Raw genomic sequence first — 11,349 nt, 5'->3', positions numbered from 1 at the left:
CACAGTGAAACAAACCCTAAGTTTGAACTTTGAAGGAAAGAATCGTGTTTTGGAGAAAAATTTTGAGTGCATGAAAAGTAGGGCGAAAAATATTACTTATTTGATGTTGCAAATAGCATCACATTGTGGTAATAGCATTTTGAGTTATTTTATTCATATAAAAAATCAATGATTCGACGAGATAAGTATGAAGATGACAGAGTGATGATGTGGACTCAATTTAGTAGCTTTGTTGGGACCGATTTTGCTATGTAACATTGAAAGCACATACATAAGAAAGAAAGTAAATTTAAAAAACTTTGTTGACCATAAATACTCGATTGATATGGGCGACACAATTGATTTGATTTGTGCATTAGCTCATGAAGGATGAGAGTGACACATAATTTTCATTTTTCTTGTTTTACTTTCTATATTTGGTTCCAACAAAGCATTACTAATCATGGAAAAACTACCATACTGATTCTGCTGACTGAAAAATTAGATTACAATTTCATTTTGATCTGTTCTTTCACTCACTTTGTTGTCACCTGCCCTTCCTTTATACTTGTACCATTTTGCACACACAAGAAAATAACCCAAATTCAGAATTTCTAGTCCTGCAATGAGGTAATAAAAAGAGTCTAATTTCCCCTTGTTAAGGTCCTCAGCCAACCAACTTGATGTCTTATGAACAACTGATGTCAAGAAACTGCTCAAATAACTCGACCCCGCCATTCCAACAAAGAAGAAAGATGCCGCGATGCTCCTCATGTTTTCAGGGCATTGTTTATAGAAGAACTCGTTCTCGCTGATTAGTGTAAATGCCTCAGAAAGACCTGTATTCAGTCATGAGTATTTGAAGGTTAGAATTGTGTCTTAACATGAAAAAAGGAGTTAACTTTCGTTCTGGATTCATGAAAACATCCTTTGGCAAATGCTTCGTCTATAATATATCTGAGAATTTCACACCGCAAACTAGTTTTTGAACCTCAAATTCTCCGATTCAAGTTGAAGTTGAAAAGATGAGCAGAACTGTAAAACAAACATTGATTTGCAAAAGGTTACCTGCTAATGCCATCTGAGGTATTAGCCATAGTCCTGACATGGATGAAATTGCACCTTTCCCCTGAGTCATTTGCAGCATTGGCCTAGTCATTGCCAGGGTCCTTCTCTTGTCTTCAACGATCCCTGATAGGATCATTGTTGCGATAGATAGAAATATCCCAATTCCCATTTTCTGGAGAAGGGTGATTCCATCTTCTTTTCCTGTGAATTTCCGAAGCCATGGAAGTAAAACGCGATCATATATAGGTAGCCAAATTGTTATGCTGAGCATAGAAATGACTATGAAAGATGCTGGTGGGATGTGGAAATTGATGTGGCCTAGTTGATTGTCACTTTGTAAGGCTTGAAAGATAACATAATTTTGCGATTGTACAACAGAGACATAATAGATAGTTCCAGCAACCCATATTGGGATTACTCTTAGTAAGCATTTCACTTCTTCCACTTGCTGAATGCTGCAAAGCCTCCATGGATCGACTGCAGATCCATCTGAAGAGTTTATATGGTCTTCTGGGGTTTTCACTGCTGCTTTACTCAAGAATCTGAAATCATGAGCTGTTATAGTTAGTTTAATAGTTTATCTTGACTCAGCTACTGTTAGAGTGGGTTAGACTCCCACGTTCATTAGCTAATGGATTGGTAGTCTGCTTATACGGACTTGGACAATCCTACTCTCATGAGTTAACTTTTGGAGTTCGAATTAGGCTCATGTGATATATCTTTACATGATTAAATATAAGTCTATCCACAACTATTACGGTGGCAAGAGGAATTAATTACCTAAACTGATTAGTGTAAGGAAGCATAGAATTCAAGGAATTGGAAGGTACATAGTTGAACAAGGAGAAGCATGGTTGCTCTGGCAGCTGCAGGTGCCTTTTCTTGAATGCAGCAACTAAGACCTGTGCGACACTTGACAACGGGCTGCCTTTTGGCACAAACCTGACATATATTTTAGTGCCCACGAAGAAAAGTGCACAAGAAAGGAACATAGTAATTGTTGGGATGGCTAATCCTAGAGACCAGCTGATATTTGATTGAACATACACAATGACAGTCAATGAGACCATCACAGCAAACGTGCGAGTGAAATAGTACCAGTTGAAGAAACTCATAACTCCTCTTCTTCCAGATTCAGTATTGGGATCAAATTGATCAGCCCCAAATGCTAAACTACAAGGCCTTATGCCAGAAGCACCAATTACCAGCAATCCAAAACCTCCTAGTAAAAATGTCATTTGTCCTGCTGTTGGACCAACACATACTGGTGCAGTTTCTTGATTACCACATTCAGGTGGATGAAACTTTGAGACTGCTGCTGTTAAAGTCAGTACTAACATCCCCTGTAAATGATCAATTTGGAAAACAACGATAAATCCAGTAACTACAACGACTTTCAAATAATGATTAAGTTAATGTGTGTTTGGTACGACATAAGCCATTTCCTAGACAATTTGTCTTTTTTTCTTCATGTTGAATGATAAAGGAGATTCTTTCTAGAAAGATTGTAAACATCGTTATCAATCTTTACTTCTCAAAACTTTCAGCAAAACACTTTCCAATCTGAAAACATAAAAAATGACTTCTGTCGTACCAAACAACTCTTAATCTCTAGTTTTATCTCAACATGAATATTTCTTGTACCAAGAAGGAACAGACTGAGGCAAATCCAAGAATGTTGTAACGACCAAAGTACGTATCAGAAAGAAAAGCTCCAAGCAAGGTTCCAAAGTTGCAAGTACCATTGAAGATATTGACAATATTAGTAGCTGTTATGCTCTTCAAATGAAATATACTTGTTAAATAAACCAACAGATTCGACGAGCTTCCAATTGTTCCTAGCTTCTCAAATGTCTCATTCCCTGCAGTTTACCATATACAACACAAAGTTAGAGTCAGCTATATGAATCCAGTCTCATTTCATATCATCGAAAAGTATACAATAAGTTTAGTATACGCAAAAAATAAAAATATATACCTATGACAAAGGGCATTGCTCTGATTCCTCTGTACTTGATTTCATCTTTAGTTGATTCTTTGTTAGTTTCCTCCATATTTGCTATTCTTTTCAGTGAGGTATTTATTTTATTACTTAACGAATAAGGCAAAGATGAAATGGTTATATAAGGGAGATGTATAATTTTTTTTATTGAATCTAATTCTTTTATATCACTCATGATGTTTACCAATAAAAGAATAAGTTGACATTTTCCTCTATGCATTATTTGTGGAAAGAAATTTGTGAAACTTTTTTTTTGTACTGTTGAGACATGTGGAGAAGGGTAAACCACCCTAGTGGAATCATTATATCATCTCTAAAATTCAAGGATATCAAAACTTAAATTTTATTCAACTTGAGACTAACTAAAAATTTACTGACATGTTTTGCTCCTTATATGAAAAATAGTATAATAATAAAAGTGGGGTTAAATCAAGTTTTTTTTTCTTGTATAAAAGTGGAGTGAGATCACATCATTTGTTGGCATCCATTAAAAAATAAAAAGCCAATGCTGTTGGAAAATGAGTCGTTGCTCACAACAATCCATCCATAGAGGGAGGAAACCTACATAATTAATTGTAATCTTAGTCAGTTTAATTTAATCAATATGATCGAAGTATACACTAAACACTTAACACACATAAGTCTATTTAGTATAGAGTACACATATCCTAGTACATGTTTTATAAATTAAATGGACCAAAATGCATTGTTTACCATGATTGATTGATTTTATAGTGTTAGGTAGTAAAACTATACTGGACTTAAACAGAAATACAACTATTTATCATAATTATACTGTAAAATATTAGTAAATATAAAATAAGAAATATAAATTAGAGATACTAGATAATAGAAGGTAGAGATCATCGTATTCAAGTGTTTTCGTTATCTAAAGCTTAATATTAGTTAGGTACATGTACAACAATTGATCACTTTCAGAATCAAGCCCAGTTAGAACGTCATTTACCTATAAGGGCACTACACTTCTTTACTTTTCTGTTCTCTGCCATTCAAAGTTGATTATAGGAGTTGGATAGATTTGTTGTTCCAACCCTACATCTACATACTTTTTGGTTATTAATATACACATTTGAGGTCCAAACAAGACCTCTCAGCTCAATAAGCGAGGCTTGCTCAAGTGATTAAGCACCATGGCAGGTTGAAGGTTCGAGTCAAGCTGGAGGGTAAGTGGGAACACTATTATTGATCCTCCTCGGGGGTGTGGGGAAAAAAGAACACACTCAGCTCCCACCATAATGGTGGCATTTAGTTGTAGGCCTAGTCTCTGGCACCCATCACATTCAGAGAAAAGTAAGAAATGAATAATAAAGTAACAATGCAACAGTATCAACCAAAAATGTTTGCCACCTTTACTTCTTCAGATGTGCACAAAATGTATTTGTGCAACTTGCAAGTATCAAACTTCTGTGTATGCTATCTTGTAAAAGCAATACCATTTTTTAAAAAGGAATCGTTAATTTTTTTCAAAAATATTCCTATGGCAGACTGTTAACGGTGAGATTAGACCAGCCAATCTCACAAACGCGGTATATTGACAGGGACAATATGATTTTTTTTACAGGAAGCTTATGACTATGAGTCCTCTTCATAGCACTTTAAGCATGGTACATGAACAAGCTGCTTCCACTGGAGCAAGCGATCAGATTGTGCGTTGGATGCCAAGCCACATGCAGCAACTTGGACTTCAGGTTACAGGATATCTCATTTTCTGAGTCATGATCTTGTCCTGAAATCACCAACAAAAAGCAATGTAGATAAAGATGAAACTAAATTGTGGTGGGGTGGATTTTCCACCATTTGATTAATTATGGGCCTTGCACAAGCATATGCATAATCAGTACTAACTACCTTGGCGATAAAATCCTCGTGCCAAGTTGCTCAATGATGACCTTCGAGGCCTTGAAGTAGTTTGAGAGGTTGGTTTTCTACAAATCAAGGTTAATGAAGTGTCAATAATTCAACAACAGAATAAAGACAATAGAAGATCATCTCAGCACAAGGGTTACCTATTTGATTCTTTTTTGACTTCCAGTGTGATGCCATTTTCATTCCCAGTTCCAAATGAAAATACACGAAGATGATTGCTAAATCAACAAAAGATTACCATAAAAATTTCATCACATGTACAGAATATCAACAAAATGGAAGTACATAATTACACAACAACTGATAGAACTATTCATATGTAGGGGTTAAAACTTTCTTTGAAGGATAAACCTGTAAGATCCAGTTGCAAATTGAAGTTCGTTTCCATTCAGGCAGCAATCGAACTTATCGAAGATGGCATCATCTGTATACAACTTAGGAAGCTGCCATACAACATGTATTAGGTCACAAAATCAGAAAATGCTATCAATCTATTTTGATTATATAGCATGTTCACACAACTCACCATATCGCTAACTGTTTATATCTTTGTAAACCTAAAAGAAAAAATTGTGGCAAGACCCTCATACCTTAGGACGGAGGTGTTCATGAATCTTATATGTTGCAACCGGGGAAGACTCCATGTGAGTGTCCCATAGCTATCAAATATTCAACAAATAATACATAACTACAGATCCATCTTATGACAGTACATGTAAAACATAAGAAGGCAACAAGCACGGGAAATATTGACCACACAAAGTCACAGCTTATTTGTCATGTCACCAAGATTAACAGAACAAAGAAGAAACCACTAATGAGAGATGAAAGAGTCAAAGCGAGGTGGCAGTTAAAAAGGTAAAAAAGGAAAACAGAAAAAGGAAAGCTGAAATCCACAAGCTGAATACACTTTTAAGGACCCAAAAGATGAATCAAGGAAACCGTTGACACACAGAATTCCAAGGATAAAGAAGTGCAGGATGCACCTAATTGAGGATTGAAAATGTGTGAGAAGCACATATCAGTACTAACTCTATCCTGTAAATCACTCTATCTAGTTCTTGAATATTAAATTGAAAATTTTATATTTGGAAAACATTTCTTTGACGAATGTAATTAGAGACCAATAAATGCAAAGGAAATTTAGTTCATGAATCAAAGTGCAGTGTACATATACAGTAAAAGGATTATCGAAATTGAGAAGACCTTCAGAGTCATGTAATCCCGACTTAAAATATGCCTTCCATCCATTGCATACTTCATGTCAGATATAGAAGCAATGATCTCACTGAAAAATGTTTTAGAGCCATGGCTCCTTCCATCTTGAAGTCTGTAAAAAGTAGTACCCTAAGTTATGGTTTGTTAGAAGTACTGTAAGCCTCGTCAGAGAAGCAGATTAGAAGACATACTGAGTCATACAGATGAGAGAAATAAAATAGAAATGGGTATACAACTTACATTTTCACATTGTGATCACATATTGCAGACATCCTCATGTCAACAAGACGTATGAATCCCCGCGAACTACTATAAGCCAACAAATTGCAGTGAAATGGATGGAATTCTGCTGATGTAATCACCTCTACATACACAACAGTGCGTGATCATTTTCATCCTTTATCAGGTGGCAGTCTGGTCAAACTTTTGATGCAGAATAGAAGGATATGGTGATGGAACTACATTACCTAATGGCATCATTTGATCCATGTCATAAAGTAGATCATCATTTCAAATTTACTGGTCAAGTTCCTTTCAGGGGGAGGAGTAAGGGCGGTTTCTGATTCCTTTCAAACGTTCATAAGAGTTTCTTTCTTTCTTTTATTCTATTCTATTTTTCTTGCTTGGATATGATAGGAGGCATTCTCCTTATATCAGAGGAGAACAAGATGTCAGAATGATAAATGAATGCACTTAAAGAATAAGGAAAAACGGCTTTCTCAGGGTGCAGGGGCGGGGTTCTTTTTTGTTTTAATGCTTTTTCTAAATCACTGCTAATGATCCCTTAGATGCAACAACATTCTTGCTTTGATTTTCCGCATGCATTTTTGGAATTTGATGATAAAACCGAAAGCAACCTTTGATTGCTTACTCCAGAAACCATTTTGAGAAAGAAACCTAGACCCGCCACCTCACAAAAGTAATCCCTAGCATGAGTTTTAACAGTAGAGTGTAGATAACTTACGATGGTACATACTCAATACGCGAGGCTTATGTAGTATTCAGATACATAGATGTACAATCTACACATACCGTTATATTGTTACCTATGAGACCTAAAGCTACTACCTGAAACCATATTTTGCCTTCTATAAGTTCTTGAAGTGCTCTGTCATTATATCTAGCAGGTAATATTCACAAATTACATCTCCAAACTTTCAGAGATTATAAACTTGAAACTTCAAATTGGGTTAACGGAGAGTAGCACCGGTGCATGAGATAAGATCCAGCAGGTTAAAGCATGTAAATGCTTTGAGAAGAGATCCACAATTACCTGTAAGATCTTCCATATCTTTTGGCTTCATATCAATGATATTGAAACACTGATCTCTAACCTCAAGGTTCCATACGTTTATCCTAAGGTCATCCCCAGAGAGGAATGTCTCACCATCGCTGTAAAAGTATTAAAACCAGAGTATTATCTAATGCCTGACATTTCATCTGGTAAACAACTTCAATACAGTTGAGTCTTTCTGGTACTGATAACTGATAAAGGATAATCTGAGCTGATCGATCAAGCTCAATCAGAGGTCTGGTCAAATTTCATTTCAAGTGAGCAAGTTTGAAATTCATAATATTTGCAAGAACACAAGAATACCTATTGTTTGAGATGGAATTGATGTTGAAATCATGAGCATTTGCATATACTTTTCGGGATCTTGTATAATCTACATTTATGATATCTGCAAGCTACATATAGTGGAGGCCAGAATTACAAGCTATGAGAATATGTCAAATGCATAGAGTTTAGGAGAGGTGAATTTAATAAAACTGCAAGAATATTTAGGAAACAAGTAGAAAAATTTACACTCTCCATGTCATACATGTGATGATGATGTGCCGTTCATTTTGTTAGTCCATTCTAGACTGTAACCATTAACATGAGATGATTCACTTTGTCCACTCATGTAACTTCTATCAGCTAAAAGAGAATTCTCTGAAGTCACAGATGAATTGATGTCCATTTGTTTAACTTTCTTTACTTTCTGTTCCTTGATCTGTAAAAGAAATAAATTAAGAAAATAGTACATTGATATGTACAACTTAGTAAACACACAGTAACGGGAACTGAAAAGTCTATCAAAATTTATCCAGAAAGGACACCCATCCAGCCTTTTCTCTTGATACAACGATATACCACAAAGTGGGGTCTAGGGAGGATAGTGTGTATGCAGACCTTACCACTACCTCATGGAGTCAGCCTTTTTTCTTAATGAACAGACAAATTCCATTTTGGACAGACGTTTAACAGGCAATAGCTAATACTTGAATTTCATCACAGAGAATTCCTCCTTTATTTTCCCCTTGTTTTTAGTTTTGGTGTTAGGTGAACGTCAGAAGAGTATCTAAGTATGAGATACTTTAGAAGAAAAAAAATGATAGTACCACATGCATTTCTAGTTATCAATATTTTGATGATACAGGAAAAGGCACCCAGAACAGAACCTTCTATTTGGAGTGGCACCAGACACACACACACACACACACACATATAAAGGATAGTCCATTTTGCATGCTCAATCTTTGAGTAAATATGGAAATGTAGTAGCTGCTGAAATATAAAAAAGCTCATGTAAGCAGTATTTGTCTAGTATCATTCTGAAGGAGCTCTTAGCCAGCAAGAGAACAACCAGAGAAACCTGAGGTTATCCATAGAACACAGTTCTTATCTTTTCATCACCTGATTTATTCAGACATAGTTATGTAAAGAGGAACCATGTAAAGGCAAACAATTGATTTCTCAGGGTACATTGTAGTACTAAATCACATATCATAACAAACAGATAAGTTAATCCCCTAAAGGCCTAATCCAAACTTCCAGAAACTTATAAGACAATCATCTGTTTCTTCAATTTGACATTGTCTGAAGTTTCACGAATGCCACAGGGATTTCATACCTTCCAAAGTTTTATCGTCCTGTCGTTTGCTGTAAGAAGAAATAACGATCTGTTGAGTTTCGTACACCATCTGATTTTATTAATCTTCTCTTCAATTTCCACACTCTTCAAATAATCAAACTGAAGAAAATGCAACATGAACAGCATCCATAGTTCATAAAGATCAGCTATACATGCAGAATTTTAAGCAGCCTAACAGATGTATACCCGAAAGTAGATAAAATAATTATCTAATCATACCTCAGATTCATGACTCTGGAATTCTGTCTTATACTCAAATTCAGGATGCTGCTTTTGTGGAAGGTTGAACTGACCAGAGTCACTTCGAGAACTGCACTCAAAGAGATCCTAAAAGAACATAGTGGTGAACAGGTTACATGCGATGCAAAATTTGGATATGACAAAAATGATATTTCTGAAAATTTTGTCCGCACTTCTTTACCAGCATGCCGCTCAAAAATCATGACACGTCCAGCTTGATCTCCAACAGCCAGATTATCACCATTCTTGTCAAACTCCATTGCAGAGATAATATCACCTAACATAAAATGTTTTTTTTAATGTGTTCCTTGTTCCTTGTATTTCTTTGGTTCATAATTCCTCTCTTTTGTTTCAGGCGAGAGGGTAAAATAAGGAAAGAAGAACTAGATATCTCTTTGCTGTTTTCATTTTTAGATAACTGAAATGCCGAAAATATTATAGAAGTACAAATCAGCAATCACCAGCAAAGGTACCAAAAGCTCACAGACAACTCAATTATCTTTCTCCCGTGCATATGAGATTTTCAAGATAGATCTATTATCCGATAAAGAATAAAACGTATGATGATGTGGTCCAACATGCTCAAAAAAGAAGTATATTCTATTATATAAACAGTATTGGCTTCAACAACTCATCCCAACTTTCTGTTATCTAACAATCCCCATACCATGCGTTATCCCCTTCTCATTAAAAGGATACAAAAGTCCGTTCCAGTTCTTCCCCTTCCACATATATGATGAGCCAATTATAAGGATTAGTTTGTGAACAGTTTTCCTCTTCTTCTTTTTTCGACTCTATACTATTTATTCTTCTCACATTCTCTGCCTGGGCAATAACTTTACCAGTCACACCAAGGTTCCCTGTTATATGTAATACTAAAAAAGCATGCAGAAAATGCTAAAGGATTGTTTCTGCTAGCATCAACCAGTCTCTCATCTCCATAGAATATTAAATGTACCAATTCAAGCACTATCCTTCCATCCACAATTAACAACAACTACTACTACCTCTATTGAGCCTCCATCTAACCTAGTTGCGATCAGCTCTAAAGTTTCATCTACCAGAATTGAACCCGCACCTCAAATTTCTAAATAATCCTGTATTGAATCAGACATGTTTACCCTATTAGGCTACAAGATTTCATGTATAGTTAGTTCTACAGCATCTAAAGTCTAATCTTTTTTTTTTTTTTATGAAGAGGGAACCTGCAACTGCTACCTTTGGTCCCTACTCTTATGCCATAGTTCGCAAACCACACAAGAGAGTTAAGAGTTACACATTCCATACGAAACCAAATTAAAGAAGCTGAAAACTAAAGGAAGGAAACCATACATAAGCAGCAGTACAACAGATTTGACATACTTCCACCCCTACCCTTACCCTACCCCAAAAGAAGGGGGAAAAAATACAAATCAAACAGTATATTACTGAAATTCATTCACGTAAAGATTTAACTATAAAGAAAAGTGAAAGAAAGTTACAATCTTGTACATCCTCATGGGGATTTTGTTCACCAAAGACTTGAGAGAACTTCCATTCAGACCCAAAAGTCATAACTCCTCACTCAAGAAATTAAACCAACACTCCCAAGATTTGAACTTTCTCAGAACTTTATGATTTCTATCACTTAAAAGATATGAATTTTGGAGACAAGAAGCTTGTATAAATGTGTTTTCTTGATTTCTATTTGGGCTATTGAAGTTCAAGTGTATATATTTTTTTTCTTGTTATCCACTCGATGTTTCCCGGGAAAAAAGAGTTTGTGCAATAACTGTTTTTTGTCTTTTTCTGTGATTAACCAAAGGTTTTTCAGTCGCTGATACATTATATACACGCCGGGTGTAACAATCCACCATTTTACATTTCATAAATTCTGCAAATAGTGGCCTTAAAATATTATAATTCGAGATAACGTTAAACTCAGATCTAATATTTATTCAAATTTATCAACTTAGTATGTCATCTTTGGAGTTTGAATCGTAATCTAAAAAATCAATAAATTACTTGAAAAAATATTTACTGTATGTCAATACCCTC

At 35.4% G+C, this 11,349-nt stretch overlaps 2 protein-coding genes across 3 annotated transcripts; both read right to left on the bottom strand.

The window, feature by feature from the left end:
• Positions 1–326: 326 nt before the first annotated feature.
• LOC101258964 (protein NRT1/ PTR FAMILY 2.9-like) lies at positions 327–3,316 on the bottom strand. Its single transcript, XM_004241466.5, has 5 exons — positions 3,026–3,316; positions 2,692–2,909; positions 1,828–2,390; positions 1,048–1,589; positions 327–818 (listed from the first exon to the last, which is right to left on the bottom strand). Exons 1-5 carry the CDS (start codon positions 3,267–3,269, stop codon positions 481–483), a joined length of 1,905 nt encoding a protein of 634 aa, XP_004241514.2. The 5' UTR covers positions 3,270–3,316; the 3' UTR covers positions 327–480.
• Positions 3,317–4,396: 1,080 nt separating this feature from the next.
• LOC101256096 (serine/threonine protein phosphatase 2A 55 kDa regulatory subunit B beta isoform) lies at positions 4,397–11,217 on the bottom strand. 2 transcript variants are annotated; one of them, XM_004241456.5, is made up of 14 exons: positions 10,794–11,217; positions 9,486–9,589; positions 9,292–9,399; positions 9,052–9,171; positions 7,978–8,151; positions 7,752–7,843; positions 7,428–7,546; positions 6,395–6,518; positions 6,143–6,266; positions 5,527–5,595; positions 5,288–5,379; positions 5,077–5,154; positions 4,919–4,995; positions 4,397–4,796 (listed from the first exon to the last, which is right to left on the bottom strand). In XM_004241456.5, the coding sequence occupies exons 1-14, from the start codon at positions 10,864–10,866 to the stop codon at positions 4,666–4,668; spliced, it is 1,485 nt and encodes a 494-aa protein (XP_004241504.1). In that variant the 5' UTR covers positions 10,867–11,217; the 3' UTR covers positions 4,397–4,665. The 2 variants fall into 2 exon arrangements, with proteins under 2 accessions (XP_004241504.1, XP_010322550.1); XM_010324248.3 differs by having other exon boundaries at positions 9,494–9,589; positions 10,794–11,108.
• Between the last annotated feature and the right edge of the window lie 132 nt (positions 11,218–11,349).

Source organism: Solanum lycopersicum, chromosome 6 (genome assembly GCF_036512215.1).
Source record: "Solanum lycopersicum chromosome 6, SLM_r2.1".
Classification (NCBI taxonomy): domain Eukaryota; kingdom Viridiplantae; phylum Streptophyta; class Magnoliopsida; order Solanales; family Solanaceae; genus Solanum; species Solanum lycopersicum.
The sequence above is the reverse complement of the archived record's forward strand: the minus strand, read 5'-3'. Positions and strand labels throughout refer to the sequence as shown.